This window comes from Sorex araneus, chromosome 3 (assembly GCF_027595985.1).
Source record: "Sorex araneus isolate mSorAra2 chromosome 3, mSorAra2.pri, whole genome shotgun sequence".
Taxonomy (NCBI): Eukaryota; Metazoa; Chordata; class Mammalia; order Eulipotyphla; family Soricidae; genus Sorex; species Sorex araneus.
The window spans coordinates 63,141,433-63,165,142 of NC_073304.1; the positions used below are offsets into that span (position 1 = coordinate 63,141,433).

General features: G+C 45.3%; 1 protein-coding gene across 1 annotated transcript; it reads left to right on the plus strand.

The window, feature by feature from the left end:
• The first annotated feature begins 303 nt into the window (after positions 1-303).
• SPTSSA (serine palmitoyltransferase small subunit A) lies at positions 304-16,771 on the plus strand. The gene is made up of 2 exons (XM_004612114.2): positions 304-494; positions 15,481-16,771. The coding sequence occupies exons 1-2, from the start codon at positions 392-394 to the stop codon at positions 15,582-15,584; spliced, it is 207 nt and encodes a 68-aa protein (XP_004612171.1). The 5' UTR covers positions 304-391; the 3' UTR covers positions 15,585-16,771.
• The last annotated feature ends 6,939 nt before the right edge of the window (positions 16,772-23,710 follow it).

The following is a 23,710-nucleotide window of genomic DNA, read 5'->3' on the forward strand; positions in this document are numbered from 1 at the left end:
ATGCGACTGGACGGACTCCCTCTGCGCGCCGGTCACTCTGCCCGCTCGCTCCTGCGGACCCCAGCAGGTCCCAACGCTCACCAACGGCTGGGGCGGGGAGGGAGAGCCGCGGCGGGGCCGGGAGCCGCTCTCGCGGGGACCGTTCAGCGGCGCGCGTGGGCGCGGCGGGCCGGGGGCGCGGAGGGGCGGGCGGGCGGCGCGACGCGGGGCCGTCCAATGGGCAGCCGGCGGGCGGGGCGCACGGCCGCGGTGGGGCGCGCGGGGCGGGCGTGGCCGCGGTGACGCGCGGGGCCGGGCCGCCAATGGGCGCGGGCCGGGCGGGCGGGCCCGCAGGCTGGGGGCTTTAGGAAGGAGCGCGCGCGGCCGGGCCGGCAGACTGACGCTCGGCGGGATGGCGCTGGCGCGGGCCTGGAAGCAGATGTCCTGGTTCTACTACCAGTACCTGCTGGTCACGGCGCTCTACATGCTGGAGCCCTGGGAGCGCACGGTGTTCAGTATCCTTGCCCGGGGCCGGGGTGGGGCTGGGCCGCGAGGCTGCATCCTCCGGGGCCTAGGGCGGGGGCTGGGGGCGGGGGCGGCTGCGAGGCCGGCCCGGGGGAGCCGCGCGCCCGAGCACGGGGTCCTCAGCGCCGCGCGCATGCGGCCGGGGGTGTGTGTATGGGGGGAGGGGAGAATCTCGCTCCCGGGTTGAGCTTGGGAGGTCTCGAGCGGGGCGGAGGAAATGCCCTGGGCGAGGTCTGCCGGCCGCTCCCCGCCGGCGCGGGGGCTGCGCCTTGCCCGGGGGAGGCGGGGATCGCGGTCGGCGTGGACGCCTTGACCTTTACCTGTCCGCGGTGTGGCCGAGTTGGGTCCGGATGAGAATGCGCTTAATAACTTTTATTTATTTATTTTTTTAAAATTTTAACCTCGGGGAACGAGTATGTGTGGTCTGTTCTTCCGAGGAGAGCTTAAAATAAAAAAGGCGTTTTTACTTTTATTGTTCCGTTTTGTTCTTCCACGACGAGTAGTTTCCGAAGTGGTGCTCCGTTCGTGAATTTGCTGCGTGCACCGTCTGCAGAAGTTGAGCCCGAGAAGGAGGCTGTGGTTAGTACGTGGTGTTTGAAACTGTATTCGTAGACAGATAGTAAATACTTGTTGGCGAGCGATTATTATGAGGCAAGCCACCGTGCTAAGCATTTTCCTGTATCTCAACTCACCTACCTTGCGTAACCGCCTCATGAATAACTCAAGGTTGTGAAGTTAGACTCCCTGAAGTCTGATTTTTGTGTCTGCACTTGTCTCCGTTTGTCTCCAAAGGACTGGACGTGCTTTGGCTTTCTTGCAGAATAAATATATGAAAAATGAGGCGTAACTTTAAAAAGACTTGGTCATATGAAACAGATATTTCCCATAACTTGCTTCACCCAGGTCTCTCCTTTTCATTGTTTAATTTGTAGTAGTTTCAGGACCGCTGTGCACGTTGCTCTATTGCGTTATGGTGGCATAACTTCGGTTCGAGCCTTTATCAAATCTGTGTATCTTATATTGAACTAGCATTAAGATTGTACTCAAAGCTGAGTCTTTTCAACACTTTCCATGAATCGTAGCTGCTTACCCGGAAACGTTTTTATTTTTGTTGGCATCTCTTTTCAAACCTGGAATTTAAGAACTAGAATGCTGCTTTAATTTGTTATTGTGTTTATTTTTGGGTCACACCCGGCAGTGCGTGGGGACTACTCCCAGCCCTGCCCAGGGTCGCTCCTGGAGGTGTTCAGGGTACCATCGAACCCTGGCCTCACGCCTGCAAAGCGTGGGCTCAGCCTGTGAACCGCCTTTCCAGACCTAGAATGCATGAATTTTGAGTCTAAATGTTAAAGCATGCTCTCATTTCCTTACCATTTAATTGAAATGGCAGTATGGTTTCCCTCTAAACGCCATAGTAAGTAATCCCAAATCATTCTTCTAAAAATGTATACTAACATGTAGACTTGCTACTTGTTGATTCAGTTTAAATAATCTTAGGGGGCTGGAGTGATAGCACAGCGGGTAGGGCGTTTGCCTTGCACGCGGCCGACCCGGGTTCAAATCACCCCTGTGCATTGCTGGGTGTGACCCCAAAGCCTAAATAAATAAATAAATAAATAATCTTAGAAGTGAATTTAAACAATGTTACACCAAAAATTGAAACTGGTAGAACTCACCTGGTCTATTATCTGTACATTTTACACTGTAGCTTTTGTTGGTTTGGGAATGAATGATAGTGTGTCAATGCTGTTAGGGTCTCTATATTATGTTGTAATAGGGGATTTTTCTTTAATATTTTTGAAAGGAATGGTTCTTGTGAGAACTGCAACCAGCTAACATCTTGGACTACAGAATCTCATGGATTTAAACCTAAGATTAAGGGTTGTGACTATCACTTACTGGCAGAGCCTGTGGATTGCATGTGTGAAGTCCTGGGTTTGATCCCTAGCAGCAACATGACAAAACAGTATTTCTCTGCCCCATCCCCGTAACCCCAGAAAACAAATTATAAACCCTAAGATGTAAAACAATCTTATTTCTAAGTTTAGGTTATTAAGTTGAGATTCAAAATATAATTCTTGAGCTGGGAGATAACTCAATGGACTGGAGCATAAGCTTTGCATGCAGGAAGCCTGGGATTCCTTGTCACTTCAGGGCTCCTGAGCACTGAATTGGGAGTAGTTCCCCTGTACTCTGGGTGTGCCCCTCCTCCAAAGCAGTATCTTTGTCGAAAACTCATCAAAATAGTCTCAGCTGCCATACTTTTATTAGATGATTCCAGAGTTATTTACTTTTTTTGTTTTATAGGGCCACACCCATGCTTAGGGTTTATTGGCCTCCCCTGGCAGTTCTGGGGGTGGGAGTGGGACCATATGGGGTGCCAGCAATTGAACCCCCGATGGCTCATGCAAGGCAAGCACCTTGCCCAATGTATTATCTCTCTATCCCTCCAGAGTTATTTTAAAATCAGGCCTTAAATTATTCTGTAGTTTGGAACACTCATTTTAGATTGAGTGCTCATTCTAGTTTGAAGACAAGAACTGTACGAGAAAGCTGTATCTTTTCCTACTTAACAGAACCCTTAATTACTGTGGTGAAGTAATTTGATTTCATCAACTCATTAATAATTAGCGTCAATCTGAACTGTTTTGCAATTAGTGACATGGTTTTGTAAAGTTATATTTTTTAAAAAATTACATTGGAAATAATGTTTGCTGCTGGAATCTGAAATTTAGTGTAAGAGAAACTCACCTGTCTGGAAATCTTTCTGGGTTAGACATCCTGGATTGAGGAAAATTCTAGATGAAGATAAATGTGTTACTTTGTTTCACTGCTATAAAACTTAATAACTATATTTAATAATATGAAGTTGTTCTTTGTTTTGGTTTGGTTTGGGGGGCATACCTGTTGGTGCCCAGAGCTTATTCCTGGCTCTGTATTCAGGGATCACTCCTGGTGGTCCTTGGGGGGTCTATAAGGGATGCTAGGGATTGAAGCAGATTGGCCGTGAGCAATGCAAGAGCCTTACCCACTGTACTATCACTCTGGTCCTAATTTTAGATATGTTATGTCAAGCCAGACACATTGTAGATGCTTCTTTTTTTGCTTTTTGGGTCACACCCTGCGATGCACAGGGGTTACTCCTGGCTCATGCACTCAGGAATCACCCCTGGAGGTGCTCAGGGGACCATATGGGATGCTGGGAATCGAACCCTGGTAGGCCGCTTGCAAGGCAAACGCCCTACCCGCTGTACTATTGCTCCAGCCCCATGTAGATGCTTCTTGATACAATAAAACTTAGAGCTCACTTTTTAAAAATACTACCTTTTTTTTTGTTTGTTTGTTTTTATGCTACATTCATCCATATTCAGTTTATTCCCGACTGCTCAGGGCACCATGTGGGATGCCACGGATCCAACCTGTTTTAGCCGCTTGCAAGGCAAGCACCTACATGCTGCACTATTGCTCCTGACTAAACTTGCAGATAGTTTTACGCCTTTCATGCTTGGGCATAAATCCTAAGTTTTCGCTAGAAAAATGAGCATTTGGTTTGTCAACTGGTATTTGAACTTTTTCCATATGGTGACATGTTTATATATCACAGGACACTTGCATTAAAACAGAACATTAGCACAATAGATAATGCAGTTCTGAGTGGTAGTGAAATGAGAGACCAGCTGCATGCTGAGAGCCATTAGCCTCCATCTTGGCTAGACGGTTCAAAAAACTCCCTCTTCCCAAGTGGCAGCCAACAGTGAAAAAAGAAATGTGCAGGTCTGTAACCAAGTAGGTTTTGGTTTGGTTACAAAAGGAAGAAGACACTAATAACATTGTAACCATCCTGCTGAAAGAAGGTGGAAAATGTTCAAGTATGTATTGTTAAAAACACAATTTGAGGCATAAGTAAAACCTAGTTAGGCCTTGTTTTAGTTATAAAATACATAAAGCTTTCTTCTGTAATCAATGAATTATATTATGCTTTTGTATTTGTTTTATTTGTATTTATTTTAAACAAAATGTGGGCAGTTTTTGGTTTATGGTTCCCCTTAAGAGGCAGTCTATACTTAGGCAATATATATAAATTTTAAAATATGCATTTTTGTTTTTTGGGTCATTCTGGTAGTTTCTAGTTCAATCCTAGAGTAATTCAGGGGGCTAATCTGGAGGTGTTTGGATAGTCATGAGACCCCTGGGGACATGGAAAGCTTTGCTTCAGACCTTTGTGCCATTTGTCCAGCTCTGTATATATGCATTTTTAAACCACCATGCTGGGGACACAATATTTGAGAAACATTTGTTTATATATTGATTTGTCATTCCAAAGAGTTGCAGAGGTATTTTGGCAGTGGTGAAGAGAGTACTTTCAGAGTAGATTTGGAGCATGTCTGTTTCTAATGGACAGAATTCAGCTCTTGGATAGAATTCAAATTTAAAGTGTGGAAGGCTCCATAGATTGGAAGAATTTTTATGTATTTTGGAGGTACTAAAATATTGTGTTTTATTATTGTTTTGCTCTGTCTGCTCATTTGCAGAATTTGCACATTTGTTGAATTCTGTATTTCCCAGGTTTCATATACTTTTTAGTTGCCAGACACTGTTCTAGATTAAATTAGAGATCAAATATGAAAATGTTTATTCTGATGCCACTGTAGTGTACAGCTACACTGTAACTCTGGAGAAAAATAAAGCAGGAGAGGAAGTGAGAATGGGCCTTTCAGGCGGGCTGCAAGCTCCACTTAGTGTGGCAGAGTGGAGAGAGGAGTAAGAATTTACAAGATGAAGGGAGGTGCTCGTATCTTTTAAGTAGGTTAAAGATCCAGTGATAGTATCCTCATAGACATATTAATATTTAATAAATTTAAAAAGTAAGACAAATCAAAGTTCCATGGGACTCAATGCTCTGATCATATTGAATGGAAAAAATAGATCATAGGAATGAAGAGTTCCCCACTTTTTTTTTTTGTGATGCTGAGATTTTCTTGTTTGTTTTTTATTTTTAGGGCCACTCTAGAAAGTTGGGGTGAGGGGTGGCTATTGGGCAGTTGCTCCCAGCAGTGCTTGAGGGATCTTGTGCCTGGGTTTGAGCCTGGGATTCCAACGTGATCTGCCCTTTGAGGTCTCTCTCTGGTCTAAACTGCAGTGTCTCTTTTTTTTTTTATCCTTTTTGGGTCACACAGTGATGCTCAGGGGTTACTTGTGGCTCTGCACTCAGGAATCCTGGCAGTGCTCAGGGGACCATCTGGGATGTTGGAAATCGAACCTGGGTCAGCAGCGTGCAAGGCAAATGCCCTACCCATTGTACTATTACTCCAACTTTGAGCTGCAGTGTTAAAAAAGGTATTTGGGAATGGGAGAGATAGTACAGGGTAGTTAAGGTGCTTGCTTCGCATGGGCCCACCCCAGTTTCATCCCAGGTACTGTGTGGTACCCATACTGAGCACTGCTGGGTTTAATCCCAGCCCCGCCACCCCCAAAAGAAAGTGTGTATATAAAAATAACGGAGTTTTTAACAGACCTTCAATAAAATTTGCATGATAATTAGATAAACAGGCAAAATTCTTTATATCAGAGAAAGTTACCTTTGGAAAAATATGCTTAGTAGTGTCTTTTTATCAATGTACTTTCAATCAAAATGTAACTTCAGAGTAACCTTGAAATAACCTGAGTATTTTTTTTTCCTTCTGGGTCACACACAATGATGCACAGGGGTTACTCCTGGCTCTGCACTCAGGAATTATTCCTGGCGGTGCTGGGGGACCATATGGGATACTGGGAATCAAACCTGGGTTGGCTGAGTACAAGGCAAATGCCCTACCCGCTGTGCTGTTGCTCCAGCCCCAATAACCTGAATATTTTTCATTGCCTTCAAACTTTCTGGGAGAGAGAATTCATATCAGGCAATTCATATCAGGCATGTGAGAGGCCCTGAGTTTAATTAATTAATTAATTTTTTTTTTTAAGGTGAGGGTTTGGGCCACACCCAACATTGCTCCTGGTTCTGCTAAAAGGTCCCTTCTGGGGGCTGGAGCGCACAGTGGGTAGGGCGTTTGCCTTGCATGCGGCTGACCCGGGTTCAATTTCCAGCATCCCATATGGTCCCCTGAGCACCGCCACGGGTAATTCCTGAGTGCAGAGCCAGGAGTAACCCCTGTACATTGCCAGGTGTGACCCAAAAAGCAAAAAATAAATAAATAATAAATAAAAAGTCACTCCTGGCAGTGTGGAGAACCAATCTAGGAATTTCCTCTATTTTATCCCTTGTACTGTCTTCCCCCCTCCCCCCAATTGCCCTGGTGGCCTTCAGCATCTTTTTCCATGGCATCTATTATAAAATTTGGGGGGCTGGGGATGTGACTCAGTGGTAGATTTTTTTTTTTTTTTTGCTTTTTGGTTCACACCCAGCAATGCACAGGGGTCACTCCTGGCTCATGCACTCAGGAATCACCCCTGGCGGTGCTCAGGGGACCATATGGGATGCTGGGATTTGAACCCGGGTCGGCTGCATGCAAGGCAAACGCCCTACCCGCTGTGCTATCACTCCAGCCCCCAGTGGTAGATTTCTTGCCTTGCATGTATAAGGTCCTGGGTTTTATCTCTGGTACTGCAATTTTTATTTTCCTTCCCAGCAATCTTCATTCTTAAATGCTGTTTCCTTATATTTGGGGGGTCAGTGGGCAAGGCTTACCTATTGATGCTTGGGGGCTACTCCCAGTTTATGTGATAGGTTCCTCCTGGCCAGGAGACCCTGTACACCCTTTGCACTCTCCCCAGCCATCTTTTTTGTTTGTTTGTTTTGGGGCCAAACTCAGTGGTGTTCAGGCTTACTCCTGGGTTGGTTTTAGAGATCACTCCTGGTGGTACCTCAGGGACTGTATGGAGTTCTGGGGATTGAACGGGGGTTGGCTGCATGCATGGCAAGCATCTTACCCATGGTACCGTGTCCTTGACTCCTCATTTACTTTTGATCTTCATGTAGAAGTGAATGTGGCAAGGCCAGCTCCTTAATTTCTCTGTGCTGTCTTTCTGGCCCCTGCTTTACTTTTCTTGTGTGTGGTTTTATCACCTTATGGCAAGTCAGCCAGTCAGTCAGCAGCTCTCATTCACAGTGGATATTTTGGAAAGTGTGACAGGCATGCAGGTAACTTAATTCACCACATTAAGCTTGTTTGGTGAATCATTCTTAGTCTGTTTCCTAGACAAGTGTCTGGGGATCTGCTACAGGAGGGACATCCTTATTCCTTCACCCAACAGCTTTCTTTCTCTTTTTTCCTTTTTGCTTGAGGAGATGAGTGGAGAGCCTCACATTATAGCATCAGTGACCCAGAATGCTCTGTTGAGTCTGTGTCAGGGTACAGCTTTGAGTTCTCAAACAGTATAGGTGTTGAGTTTGGTCAGTGTGTTTTGCTTCACCAAACCCTCTTCGTGGGACCCATCTGCCTGGCCCTGCCTGGGGAGAGTTTCTCATTTCTGAAATTTAATTGTTTAGATAGAGACATTGGTGAGACTTGCAGCTGTGCCTGGAGTTTATTATCTGAGTGACAGAGTACAATCTTAGCTATTATTCCTTTGTTTGCTATGGCAGGTTATTTTATACCCTGAGGAAATGCACAATTATGAGATCCGGGAAGTAGAACCAGGGAAGTGAAGTTGTGAGGTTTTGGGGAGGAGAACTGGCTGACACTGTCTTCAGATCAGCTTTCCCAGACCCGGCCGGCGGGGCTGGTGATCTGTGAGCTGACTCCCCTCAAGCAGTGCAAACCTTTCCGACAGTCTTCTTGGGCCCCAGCAGCTTTCTACTGCTCCTGCCCCGCAAATTTATTTTTTAAATGCTCGAAGAATATATACCTTTTGCAAATTGGAATGATTAAAATGAATGAAATAATAGAAAAATAATATTTATGATCCATGGTTAGGAGAGAGCCTGGCAAGCTATCTGTGCCGTACTTGATATGCCGAAAACAGTAATGATGGTCCTCATTCCCCTGATCCCGAAAGAGCCTCCAATGTCATCAGACTACACTAACATGGGACAGGGACGAATGGAGACGTTACTGGTGTCCGCTTGAGCAAATTGATGAACAACGGGGGTGACAGTGATACAGTTAGGAAAAAAGGAGAAATTGGGCTCTCATAGGAGCCAGATTTTGCTCTATGCATCCTTGGGGAAAAAAAATCCACAAATTATTGGGTCTCTGGGAACCCGACATTTTGAGGCAACCCTCCCATTTGTAATAAGCTTGCAGGTGCCAAGAAAAATGTAATTGGCTTCTGCGAGGAGGGGATGGAGGGTATGATGACTTGGGTAGTTCAGGCATGCAGGCTGTGGAGGCTGCCCCAGGATGTTACTAATGCAAAGCTGGTGGTGTGAGCTGAAACAGCGAAGTGGCCTGGGTGCTGTGGAGGAGGCTCGGGGTGGGCCTGGGGTGGGTGCAGCCTGCTGTCTGCAGAGAGCTGTGCTCCCCTCTCTGGACATGGAACCCAAGCGCAGGTGCTCAGTTTTAATTTTCTTAAAATAGAGCTGGAAGAACTTTGCGTGCTGCAGCTCAGCCTTGGGCCGATTGTCGCTGAAGATTATGACTCTTTTTCTTTCCTTCATTTTTTTTGTTTTTTGGGTTACACCCAGTGATACTTAGGGGTTACTCCTGACTGTGCACTCAGAAATTACTCCTGGAGGTACTTGGGGGACCATATGGGATGCCAGGGATTGAACCTGGGTATGCCATGTGTGAAGCAAACGCCCTAACCACTGTACTATTGCTCTGGCCCCAGATTATGACTCTTTACCCTCTCCTCTGGCTTCTGATGAAAACGCCCATAAGAAATACTACAACTCTGATAACAGGCGCTGGTCTTGGTGTGGGCTCCCTGAGGGTCTCTGAATCTAGAAGTGTCGCAGGTAGACTAGATTTCAGAGCAGGCCAGGAATTCCACTTCTGTTCCTTTGCCTGTGGGGAGGGTCTTGAAATCCAAAGAGGCCCTAAATTAATGCAGTCAAGATAGCAATTCATAGCTTGGGTGTCTGGGCGCAGCTGCAAACCGTTTTTCCAGGATTTTAGTTTGGACTTGAACCTGATTGTTGCTGTTTTCAGCAGTACTTTTTTTTTCTTGTTTAGTTTTTAAGAGTTTGGTATCCAGTTTGTGTTTCTAAAATCGATTGCCATACTTAGACATAATCAACACACTATAGAAAGCTCAGTGAATGGGTTTTGCTTGTTACACATCTACAGCTGATGCGACTTCCTTTCATATGACTCAAGAATATGAGATGGGCTGATATACAGATAGCGTCAGTATCTTCCACTTGAAGGCAACTAGGAAAACTTCAAGTTGATATGTTTGGTAGAAATACGGTTTTTGGGGGGCAGCTGGGCTCTACCTGGCTATATCTGCGGGCAACTCTTAGCTCTTTGTTCAGGGATGTCTGCTGATAGTGTTTGGAGGACTAGGTGTGATTTGGGGATTAAACTAGGTTGGCCACTTTGAGCTATCCCTCTGGCTCAGAACCTTTTGTTGTTTGGGGGCCATACCCATACATGCTCAGGGGTTACTTCTGGCTCTGCATTCAGGAATTGCTCCTGGTGGTGCTCAGGGGACCCGTATGGGATGCTGAGGAATCAAACTTGGGTTGACCGCATGTAAGGCAAGTGCCCTACCTGCTGTACTATCTCTTCAGGCCCAGAAATAAACTTTACCAGAGGGATAGTACATCCAGTAGACATTTGTCTTGTATGTGGCCAGGCATGTTTGATCCCATATGGTCCACTGAGCACTGCCAGGAGTAATTGCTGAGTGTAGAGTCAGAAATAATCCCTGGGCATTGTGGGTATGCTCCTCTGCCACTCCCCCCCCCCAAAAAAAAAGTGGCAGTTTAGAATTGGTTTTACAGAAGGCATTTGACTAATAGAAGACTGGGTTGTTTAGCTATCTTTTACCTTTTTGTGTGTAGTTCTGGTGCTTCAGCCTAGGGTCTCACACCTGCCATGCAAGTGCTCTACTGCTGAACCATATCCTGGCCCTATTTTATGGGCCACACCCAGCAGTGTTCCTGGGCTACTCTTGTCACTCCTAGGTCACTCCAGATGGTGCTCCAGGGACTGTGCGGTGCCAGGGATTGGACCCGAGCCTTCTGTATGTCAAGTATGTGTTCCAACCTGTCTAGTTATCTTACCAGCCCATTAAAATATTTTTGTTCTTTGATTGCCAGTGCAATCAGACACTTTAGAGCGTTGGAATTGTTTAAATGGAGTTAAGTCTTCCTCACTGCAACATAGTGTTTGGCCTAGTAAGAAGCCCTGATGATTTGTAGGCAGTGGTAGTGTGGAGTGGCCGGTTGGGACAGCAAAGCTTAGTTATTGTGGTCTTGCTTCTGAGGTGTCATAGTTGTCTGTAGAGCATTTTCTCTCTGTGTTTTTGACTGGACAAGATTGGGGGTAGTCTGATACATGCAAAAAGTGTTTTTTCCTATTGAGTAGCAAACATCATGGGCCAGAACTATAGTACAGGGCCGGAGCGATAGTACAGCAGGTAGAGTGTTTGCCTTGCACGCAGACGACCCTTGTTCAATACCCGGCATCCCATATGGTTCCCCAAGCACTGCCAAGAGTAATTCCTGAGTGCAGAGTCAGGAGTAACCCCTGAGCATTGCTGGGTGTGACCCAGAGAGAAAAAAAAGAAACCACTATAGTACAGTGAGTAGGACGCTTGCCTTGCACACAGCCTGCCTGGGTTTGATCCCTGGCACCCTAAGCCCCCATCAGGAGTAATTCCTGAGTAAAAAGCCAGGAGTAAGCCCTGAGCATAGCTGGGTATGGTCCAAAACCAAAATGAAACAAAAACAACACAGATGTAGTTTTATTTTGGTTTATTTATTTTTTTTTTTTGCTTTTTGGGTCTCACCCGGCGATGCACAGGGGTTACTCCTGGCTTTGCACTCAGGAGTTACTCCTGGCGGTGCTCAGGGGACCATATGGGATGCTGGAGATTGAACCCGGGTCGGCCGCGTGCAAGGCAAATGCCCTACCCGCTGTGCTATCACTCTAGCCCCTTTAATTTTTCTTTTACATAGTCGCTATAAATTTTGTCAGTATTGTCAGTATTGTGTGGAATATATAGAATGCATTATCGTGATTATAGAGTCCAATAAGATTTTCTGAGTGATTCTTTTATTGAGAGAATATTTCTTGAACATGTATTAGATGTTAGAGGTACAGAAATTTCATGACATTGCTTCTGAGTTGAAGCTATGAGTGAGATTAATATGAGTGAGATTAATACATTAATACATTATATGAGTGAGATTAATACATCTGCAAAAAGGTGATATTGGGCTATAGCTGTTATCTGAACAAATATTTTTATGAGAAATGGGGAGACTATTCTGGTGGGAGTCTGGGGAATGAAAAAAATTTCCCAGAAGGGAAACAAAAGCATGAGTGCTGGAAGGGCTTCTGAACAGCGCTGTTAGAATGATTTGGTGTTACCAGGAAGAATAATGGCTGCTTCTTATGAAGGCATTTTATATAGAGTGATTCAGAGCAAATTTTTGGAATTTGATTTGAAGTTGGCTCTGTTATTTAGTTTGATGTCAGGATGTTACTAGAACTTGCTTGAGTGCTCACTTAATGCAGTGCCAGGCACACAGTCAACTTTACAAGATAAAAACTGCTACTGCGATTACTCCCACTCATGTTATTATTACATCATAGATAAAGTTAGAGCAGTATGAAAATGCAGAATGCTGGGCTGGAGTGATAGTACAGTGGGTAGGGTGTTTGCCTTACACATAGCCAGCCTGGGTTCTATCCCTGGCACCCCATATGGTTCCCCTGCCACCTCCCCCCCCCCCCCCCCCCCGCCATCCCCATCGGGTTTAATTCCTGAGTGTAGGAACAGGAGTAAGGCCTGACTACCTGCAGGTGTGGCACGAAAATAAAAATACAGAATGCTGTTTATGAGACATAAGATATAGCAACAGATTGGAAGTCACATCCAAGAAAAGTGCTGTAACGGCCCTTATTACCTCTCCAGACCCTAGATTATCATGCTTACTCTTATTTTTTGGTGTTTGGCCACACCTGGCTGTGCTCAGGGCTTACTCCTGGCCCTGCACTCAGGGATCACTCTTGGTGGGCTTAAGGGACCATTATAGAGTGCCAGGGATTGAACCCTGTCCTGCCACATGCACGGCAGATGCCGTACCCTTTATACTATCACTCAGACCCCTGTATCATCAATCTTGACTTCCTGGAAATCCCAAACTGATCTTGATAGTCAGTTCTGGGGGTGGATTGTTACAAAGAAAACCGGATTACTAGTCTCCATTACTAAGATCAGGCTTTCCTTTCCAGGTGTGGAGTAGAGTTGAGCCACTCCAGAAGACAAACAGATGGAAAGATTTTCAAAAAGGATGAACTTTGTTAGTGCTGATTAGTGTCAAGATTCCACTGACCTGGGAGGTGTCTTGCCTGGCAAGGTAGAAGTCAGGTTGATTGTAGGGGTGAACAATCATGGGAAGGTAGCAAGTAGCTGCTTCTGCTTCTTCTTTAAAAAAACTAAAATAAAAAAGAGGTGCAGTTTAAGAAGTCAGATTAGGAAGGGTTAAAAGATATTTAGAAAATGATGGTGGGAAACTTGACATGACTGTTGGACAAGGAGAGTGAGTTTATGATTTGAGTCAGATCGCTTCTGTTTGAACCGACTCTAAAGATAGTGTCGTACATGGCCCTGGACAAGTGAGTGTTTTGCCAGCCTCTGATGAGTAATAGTTACAGTAAACATTTCATTTCACAGCAATGCTTGTCACAGGTTAAGCAAGATAATATATAAAAGAGGTTTGTCAAGTAAACTGTTAAGCAAATATTAGTAGTCTGCCCATTGTTTATTTAAACCGTATCATTTAATAAAGGAATGTAGAGCTTTGTATAACTGTTATGTGGAACTAAAGGTATAAAAAACAGGAGACAGAAAAGTGAATGAATGAGTGAATGAATGAGGGAATAAAACACACCAGAAGCAGTTATTCCCCTTAACCTGGCTTCATGACCAGGTTAAAAAGCCTTAGAGTATACGTCATTTATGTTGGCTTTTTTTTTTTCTATGACTTTATTTTTTTAATTTGGGGCTCAGGACTAACCCCTGGCTCTGTATTCAGGGTTTACTCCTCATGGACTTAGGGGGATGCTGGGGATCAAAACTGAGTCAGCCATATCCAAGACATGTTTGTTATGTTAGTGCTGGTGTTGTGTCTGTGTTTACTTTTGAGTAGTGTTTTGCTTTTTTGGGACACACCCAGCAGTGCTCTGGGGTTACTCCTGACTCAGTACTCAGGAAGTAGACCTGGTGGTGCATGGGGGACCCTATGGGATTTGGGGAATGAACCCAGGTTGGATTTGTGTGCAAGGCAAGTACCCTACTGCTGTACTATCACACCAGCCACATAATTTTGAATAGTTTGATGTTTCGTAGCACGGTAGCACTGTAGCACTGTTATCCAGTCGTTCATCGATTTGCTCTAGCCGGCACCAGTAACGTCTCCATTGTGAGACTTGTTGTTACTGTTTTTGGCATATCAAATGCGCCACGGGTAGCTTGCCAGGGTCTGCCGTGCGGGCGGGATACTCTCGGTAGCTTGCGAGGCTCTCTGAGAGGGATGGAGGAATTGAACCTGGGTTGGCCACGTGCAAGGCAAACGCCCTACCTCTGTGCTATCAGTCCACCCTTGATGTTTCATATATATAGTAAATATTAAACTACAAATCAACCTTCATAAGGTCATGGTGAATATAAAAAAACTTTAAAAAAGTTAAAATAGGGCTGGGTTAATGTTAGTGACTGTAGTTTATAATCATTAAGAAACTGCCACAGGGCCAGAGTGATAGTACAGCGGGTAGGGTGTTTGCTTTGCACGTGGCTGACCTGGGTTCAATTCCTGGCATCCCATGTGGTCCCCCAAGCACTTCTGAATGCAGAGCCAGGAATAACCCCTGAACATCGCTGGATATAACCCAAAAAGCAAAAAAATAAAAGCTAAAACAAAAACCTGCCACACCCAGTGGTGTCCATAGCTACTCCTAGCTCTGGACTCTGGGTTCACTGTCAGTGGTGCTGGGGGTGGGGGTCTGAGCAGTGCAGAGGGTTGGACCTAGGCCTTCTTCACCAAAGCACACAGCCTATAGATGAATCTTTCTGGCCTTAGTTATTTATAAATTACTGGTATGTATGAAAAAGTACTCAAATGTTGGTTACTTTATTATAAGATGGTTATAGGATGTGTGAGAAAGTACTCAAATAATTGGGTATTTTTATTTATTTATATTTTGATTTTAATTTTTTTTTTCTTTTTGGGTCACACCTGGCGATGCACAGGGGTTACTCCTGGCTCTGCACTCAGGAATTACCCCTGGCCATGCTCAGGGGACCATATGGGATGCAGGGAATTGAATCCGGGTTGGCCGCATGCAAGGCTACCCACTATGCTATCGCTCCAGCCCCATTTATTTATATTTTGATTGGGTATTTTTTTTTTCTTTGTGGGTCACACCAGGCGATGCTCAGGGGTCACTCCTGGCTCTGCGCTCAGGAATTAACCCTGTCGGTGCTCAGGGGACCATATGGGATGCTGGGAATCGAACCCGGGTCGGCCGCATGCAAGGCAAATGCCCTACTCACTGTGCTATTGCTCCAGCGCCCTGATTGGGTATTTTTAATATGAAATGGTCACTGAAAAAATTTAGGGATTTCGTTTTTGTGTGTATGTGGTGGGTGAGCTGGGCCACACCCAGAAGTGCTTGGGGGTTATTGCTGGCTCTGTGTTGGAGGGTGGTCACTCCAGGGGTGCCCAGGGAAATTGTGTGTGGGGCTGGGGCTTGAACCCGGGACAGCGGGCTTACCCAGTAAGCGCACTAACCCCGGTGCTGACTCTGGTGCAGGGATTTAGCATGGTTGAATTGAAAAAGCATTTCCTTAACGCCCACTCTGATTCCATGCTGGTCTCCTTCGTGGGGATGGCCCTGTACACAGGATACGTCTTCATGCCACAGCACATCATGGCAATCCTGCACTACTTTGAAATTGTACAGTGACCAAGATGTGACCTGAGCCCAGAGCTGTTCCCTAGGAAAGAATCATCTTCTGAAGTTGGAATCATGCGTCATCAGCGCTCGTAAGAAAACTACTAGATGTCAACACAACCAACCTTTTGAATATAAAGACTAAAATTCATGAGTGGAACAGGAAGTGAATCCTGACTCATGTGTTTATGTTCTTTATTTTTTATTTTAAAAGAGGCTCTTCTATAGTAGTTTTTGTCTATTTCAACATTGTAGTCATTTGTACTTTGATATCAGTATTTTCTTAACCTTTGTGACTGTTTCAATATTACCCCCTGAAAGCTTTTTCTTAATGTAACTTTGAGTACATTTTAATTGCCTTCTATTTGTAAAACCCAAAGTCATTAGTTGGGCTTTACTGTTCTTCCTACTGAACGGCATATTCATCTGCCTGGGTATATTTCTACTCTTGACCAAAGTTTTGTAAGAAACAATACAAGATTTGGGGTGGGAGAATGGGAAGGGGAGGACATTTTATTTGAACACTATTTACAAAAGGCTTACAAGTTTGAACTCAGGAGTGTAGATTTAGCTGTCTAGACTCTTAAAACAACTTTGCTTTAAAACTGTTAAAGTATTTCTTTACAAAAGAAAGATCTCGATAAAGCTAAAAGGAACATTTCACCTTTTGAATATTTAATTTTTATGTGAACTCATTTCTGAAAAACTTTGGTGATGATTCTTGTGACAAAAGGTAGTTAATAGCATTATTATGTAATGCTTACATATTACAGAGTTTTTTAATAAAAGTACATGAGTTTCCTTTTAGGGACATTGACAGATACATGCTTCCTATGTTTAGTTTCCTGATTGTGTTGGGTGCCTGAATATATTTGCACATTGCCTAAAGGCAGGATGAGATGAATTGTAGTTCAAAATGGTAGCAAAAAAAAATATGTAAACTCAATGAAAGTCCTTTCACTGTTGGTATTGTTTAAATTTTTTTTTTAATTTCTTAAATGTAAAATGACTACCTAATTTTTTGATGTAAACACATTAAATTTTAAAAAATCAGGTGATGTAAAGTGTATTTTTTTCTTGATGATTAAATATTTAATATTTATATTTCTGAATTGATTGCTATGGACATAATAGCAGTACATATATCTTAATATGTCTTTTAACGTAAAGCATTTTAATTAAAAGAATTCACACTTTAACATGCCTTTCAAAGTGATTTTTGATAATTTTCCTAAATAATTGGGCCTTGGGGCTGGAGTAAATTACCGTACAGTGGGTAGGGCTCTTGCTTTGAATGTGGCTGACCTGACCTGGGCTTGGTTCCCAGCATCCCATATAGTTCCCCACGGTCTCCAGAAATGTTCCACAAAGCCAAGAGTAAGCCCTGAGCACAGCTGGATGTGGCCCAGAAACCTGAATAACTGGGTCTTTAAAAACTTTGCTAGTTCAGAGTTATTGAGTAACATATAAAACCTGGTAGTTTTAATTTGTGTGTATGTGTCTGTGTGATTGTGGGGGGAGGGGAAGGTACCCAGTGGTGCTTGGGGCTACTCTCTGCTCAGCGATTTGAGATCACACCTGGTGCTGCTCGGGGGGAACCATGTGGATTGAATCTGGGCCTGTGCATGCTAAGCTTGAGCTCCCCCCGTTGAGCTCTCATCAACTATCCCTTCTTTAATTCAACCTCACTCTTTGCTGACAGGCATTAAATTTGTATGAAATCCTGGTCTTTGAGGTACTTGGAAGTTAAGTTTAAACCTAGCAGAGAATCAGGTGGAGTCAGGAAGAAAAATAGATGTGCAAGCTTTGAAAAAGAATCAGGGATGCTTATTCTTACCTTGATACAAATGTGTGGTTTATTTTTGGTAAATTACAAATGGGGAAGTCATTCCACTCTGTTTACAATTAGATACTGATGAAGACAACTCTTCCTACGGCTCATGTGACTGTATATCTTCCAAGAAGAGATTATACATGCCTTTATTCTGGGATATTTTTCAAGGCTGCTTGTCTAATAGAGAAGATGAGGCGTCTCCCTCCAGAACAAAGGGCAGGGTTGCTCAGAACCTTGGAAGACAGACTTTCTGGATTTAAGAGCTTATAAGAGATCTGGGTTTATTGCTCAGGATTCCTCTTGGTACTGCTGCATTTCTGCCCGGACAGGTATCACCCAGCCCTTTGTTATGTTCTATTGGCTTTGCACTTGAAAGTCAGAACAAGGGAATGAAACTTTTGCTGTTGCTGTGAGTAATAAAATGTTTTGTGCTTGACCTAAAGTCTCATGTCATCTGCCTGTATCCCCAAAACTATGCCAGACTAGTTGGCTTGCAGGTGTCTCAGACACTCCTCAGCCCTTGATGGCTTTGGTGTTGAGGATGGGATGATGATAACAGAGATGTGGTCTGGATGGGGAAGGATGATGGCCTAAGAAGAGGTGGTAAGAGAACTCCCTGGTCCTGGTAGGAAGATTTTTAGCCCAAGTATTGGGTTGTCCATTATTGTAGCCAGCAGTTTCCTAGATGCAGGGATTCAATGTCAATACCTGTTTAAATTCTGTTCATCACACACAGTTGATTGCATGTAATTCACTCTGATCCTATCACCCATTTCACACAATTAAGTGTTGACATAGGTGTATTAGCCCGTCACAGTTATCAGAGTCCAAGGGTACCCACAGTCCAAGATGGAGGCATAGGCGTCTAGGCTTACTTTATTTAGCCTTGCTGGTTCCCAAGTTTGTTGTTTATAAGTCCTGACACTAGTGAGGCTGCTGAGATTGCCCATCAATGGTCAGAATCCTGTTTTTTTTTTTGCTTTTTGGGTCACACCCAGCGATGCTCAGGGGTTACTCCTGGCTTTGCACTCAGGAACTACTCCTGGCGGTGCTTGGGGGACCATATGGGATGCCGGGGATCGAACCCGGGTCGGCCGCGTGCAAGGCAAACGCCCTACCCGCTGTGCTATCGCTCCGGCCCCCCAGAATCCTGTTTTTTATACACAGTTTTGGTGGCCTCTTGACCTTCATCGGAGATCCCAGAACTGTTAGCTGTAGTCAAGGTGTCATAAGCCTTCTTAATTGCTGGCGTCCACACCTTGGAAGTCCACACCTTGTTCTTGCTTCCTGGCTGGCTACACCCTGGGTGAAGCTCTCTTTGTTACTCTGGTTGCCAAGCGAAAGTCTGTCATGCGTCAGCGGAGTCCCTTCCTCTTAGGCCTCACACACGTGTTCTCACCAATGAGCCTACTTAATATTCGTTAAGAGTAAATGTCTATGCAGTAGAATTGAGACAAATTATAAGTGTCTTGGTTGGCATCGGTCCTCTGGGTAGGAGGAAGAAGGAATCTTGGGACAATGGGACAGCTCGAAAGACAGTGTTGTTGTTAAGCCAGAGAATCCCAGGACTGGAGTGACACCCTGAAATAAAAGGCATCATCAGTGAAGAACATGTTTTTTCAGTACAGAACTTTGAGTGGCTTCCAAACATTCATTCAGATCAGCCTTAATCAGTGGTTTCTGAAGTTGGACACAAAGTTTGCTTCTGGACAGAGAAGCTGTCTCCCTCACTGCCCTCCCCGTCCTTTGCTACCTTGACTTCACCTTCATTAGGGAGAAAGACGGCTAAGGGTGCAGCTTGAGTATATGGGGGAGAACTTTGCAGAGGGATGATCATCAAGACTTTCATGATTGACTTGGATCCATTATCCCGCACAGTCCTGTGGGAGGAGGTGGCCATGAGAGAATCCAACTGATGCTATTTAGGCATCAGTTCTTCTCCGCTGGCTGCAGCGGAGAGGAAAAACTGACATGACCTTGTTGGGTCTTTTCAATGGACTGTTGTCGCTTTTATCAATAGATTTATAATAGTGTTCCTTAAGTGCCAGAGGTGATTCTTATATTTGGAAAGAAGTATGTATAAAGAAATATGAGTTCTTTGGTGTCATGAGTTATGAATTATGAGTCAGAGTCTCTTTTGAGTCACAGTCTCTAGAACCCATGACAGCAGTGTTTCCTAAGTGTGTGACAGTGCCCCCGGGAGGTACTGGAATGATGGGGCTCGGTTACAGTAACCCTTGGTGCAATCGAGCATTATCTGTTTGTTCTCTTAAGGAAGGTAGATCTCCTGGGGCTGGAGTGATAGCACAGCAGGTAGGGCGTTTGCCTTGCATGTGGCCGACCCGGGTTCGATTCCCAGCATTTCATATGGTTCCCCAAGCACTGCCAGGAGTAATTCCTGAGTGCATGAGCCAGGAGTAACCACACATCACTGGGTGTGACCCAAAACCAACACACACACAAAGGAAGGTAGATCTCCTGGGGTGCACAGAATGGATTTTGTTTTCTGAAAAAATTTCCAAATAAGGGGCTGAACCGATAGCACAGCAGGGAGGGCATTTGCCTTGCACCTGGGTTCGATTCCCAGCATCCCATATGGTCCCCTGAGCACCACCAGGAGTAATTCCTGAGTGCATGAGCCAGGTGTTATCCAAAAAGAAAAAAAAAAATCCAAATAAGTATATAATGATAATTCTCCATGTGGAAGTGCTCCAGGGGAGCACTCCAGGACAGGAGTGAGTTATTCTACCATCTTCTAGATATTTAAGTTTCATATCAAATCTGGGGGTGATCGCTTCAGATTTGTTTCACCTGCCTGTAAAGTTTACCAGTTGTTTTCCTAGATCTGTGACCATCAGTGATTTCAAACTTGTCAGTGTACGTGCAGTAACTATTAAGTTAGAAAGCAAATGATGAATTTGAAACAGGACTTAATAAGAACCTGATTTGATTTCCAGCACCACATGGTCTGAACATGGTTGAGTGGCCTCTCTGAACACAGAGCTGGGTGTTTCCTTGTGATTCCCCCGAAGAAAAACAAGAATCTGGTGCTTGTGTTTTCTTTTTTGATTTTCTTTTGTTCCACACGCAGCAATGCTCAGGGCTGACTCCCGACTCTGCACTCAGGGATCAGTCCTGGTGGGTTTGAGCAACCAAATGGTAGAGATTGAACCTGGGTTGGCTGCATAAGGCAAGCAACCAAGCACCCTACCTGCTGTGCAATTGCTCCAGCCCCTGCCTCTCCTTTCAGCATTCATTATTGATATTCTTAAATGCATGGGCTAAGACAGTCAGCTGCACTTTCATGGGGCATGGAAAGCTGACTATTCTCTTTTATTTTGGGGGACACAGTGCTGGGATCTAATCTGGGCCTCCTGCATGTGAAGCATGCTCTCAGCATCTCTCTCTGGCCCCAAATCATCCTTTTTTAAAATAGCTATTGCTATTGGGCTTTTTTTGTGGGGGGTGGTGCTCCCAAGCAGTGCTTAGGAGGCCCAGGGCCCCACTGGGTATTCTCAGCCCTGCTGAGAGATTCAAGACAATGACCTGAAGTTGTAATGCTGGGGCCCCCGGGGGCCCCCTGGTGCTGCTGACAGCATCCAGGGCTGCACCCAGTGATGCTCTGGGGAACCCTGTGGTGCTGGGAATCAAGACTGGCTGGTGCATGCCTAACTGCACCACAATCTCCAGACAGCTTGGGCACCAGCAGTGAAATTGCCAAGTTGTCTACCTTCTCTCCATTTCCCTTTTCTTTTTTTAAAATTTTTTAGCTTTTTGGGTCACACCCGGCGATGCACAGGAGTTACTCCTGGCTCACGCACTCAGAAATTACTCCTGGCGGTGCTTGGGGGACCATATGGGATGCTGAGAATTGAACCCAGGTCGGCCGCGTGCAAGGCAAACGCCCTACCCGCTGTGCTATCGCTCCAGCCCCATCCATTTCCCTTTTCTTAATGGTAGATTTTTTGACATCTTAGGTGTTGTAAAAATAGGTTAAGATGCTTGTGGGGGGCTGAACTCCTTTTGTGTCATACTAGGTTGTCATATGGCCAGCTGCCTGTGGCACTGGGGATTGCAGCTCATAGAGCTGCTGGGATTGTGTCTGGCACATGTGAGACTCCCAGGGATTTAAACTCATGACCATATGCTTGCAAGGCAAGAGCTCTAAAACCCTGTGCACTTTCTCCAGGACAATTTCTACTGGAAATTTGAAAACAAGTCAGACTGGAGGAAAAAAGTAGATGACAAGCAAGGTGGAAAAAGCCAAACAAGCCTAACTGTCCTGTGAACATGGCATATTCCAGAATGCAGCTGACCTGGCTCCCGTGTAATTTTATATTTACAGGACAAAGGGGAAGTTGTCCTTCTGGGAATGGTGTTCTTGGGTTACTTTCCTTCCTTTCCTTTTTGTATTGTTAGCCGGGGCCACATGCAGCAGTATTGCAGGCCACCCTTGGCTAATGTCAGCTCTGCAATGCGGCCTGCTGACTCAGTGGCGTTGTCGTTGGACTGAACTCAGCCTGGCATCTGCTGGGTGTGTGCTTGAGTTTCAGCTCTACCTCCAGCCTTGATGTAAGAGTTTGCAATCCTGGGGATTAAACGTTTGGGTCCACTGGACTGGTACTCTCACACTTGGTTGTGGAGGTCCCAGAGACTGCACTTTTTTTTTTTTTTTAAATTTTATTGAATCACTGTGAGATAGTTGCAAGCTTTCATGTTTGGGTTACAATCTCACAATGATCAAACACCCATCCCTCCACCAGTGCACATTCCCCACCACCAATATCCCCAGTATACACCCCCCCTTTCCCACCCTCCTCCTGCCTCTATGGCAGACAATATTCCCCATACTCTCTCTCTCTACTTTTGGGTATCATGGCCTGCAACACAGACACTGAGAGGTCATCATGTTTGGTCCATTATCTACTTTCGGCACACATCTCCCATCCCAACTGATTCCTCTAGCCATCATTTTTTTTTTCTTGGGTCACACCTGGCGATGCACAGGGATTACACTCCTGGCTCATGCACTCAGGAATTACTCCTGGCGGTGCTCAGGGGACCATATGGGATGCTGGGAATCGAACCAGGGTCAGCCGCGTGCAAGGCAAATGCCCTACCCGCTGTGCTATCGCTCCAGCCCCTCTAGCCATCATTTTCTTAGTGATCTCTTCTCTACTCCATCTGCCTTCTCTCCTCCGCTCATTAAGCAGTCTTCCAGCTATGAGGCAATCCTTCTGGCCCTTGTATCTACTGTCCTTGGGTGTCAGCCTCATGTGATGTTATTCTATACTCCACAAATGAGTGCAGTCCTTCTATGTCTGTCCCTCTCTTTCTGACTCATTTCACTTAGCATGATACTCTCCATGAGAGACCACACACTTTTGTGGTGTTGAGAATCACAAATGGTCATGCTGCTATATGATTGCACTGGACATGTGGAGGGCTGTACGGGATGGGATTTATGGCCTCATGCATGGAAAACAGGTACTCGATCACTGAGCCATGTCCCTGGGCCCTTGGGGACTCAAACACCTCTGCTACCTAAAGCAAAATTTCTGTTTCACAGGGATAACTCAGAGATTACCCTTATTGCCAGGACATTGATCACTGATACTTGTATCCCCGCCTCCAGCCTTGTTCTGAAGCCCCCTCAGTTTCATATTGATTGTTCTCTTTTGAGCTTCTGCCACCGCCGCTTGGCCTCTAATGTAGCTATGCAGAACCAGACATGGCTTGCTGGGTCCATTTGCTGGGTCCAGCATGACAGTTCTCACAGCCTGGCAGATAATCCCTTAGAAAAAAAAGCCTGCTGTATTTTTGTTGACCCCTGAACTGAAGCTTGCTGGCCTACCACTTTTTTTTTTTTTTTTTGGCTTTTTGGGTCACACCCAGCGATGCTCAGGGGTTACTCCTGGCTCTGCACTCAGGAATCACTCCTGGTGGTACTCAGGGAACCATATGAGATACTGGGGATCGAACCCGAGTTGGCTACATGCAGGGAGAACGCCCTACCCCCTGTACTATCTCTCTCTGGCCCTTGCCTAATCACTTTGAGCTGTCATTTGGAAAACTGTGGATTGGTGGCTTCAAGGCTGCAAAATGTGATGCCACATCACAACTGTGGCTCGAGTGGCCTAGGTGACTCTGAAGATGTTCCTCATCTTCCGGAATCCACCTGGAGCTCACCCCGAGAGTGTGTGGGCCAGACTGACTTGTTGCCATTGCTGCCTGGCCCCGTGGTCAGTCAGGATACAGCAACATATCCACCATGCACTAGGCCTTGATGCAAGAAAGAGGACCC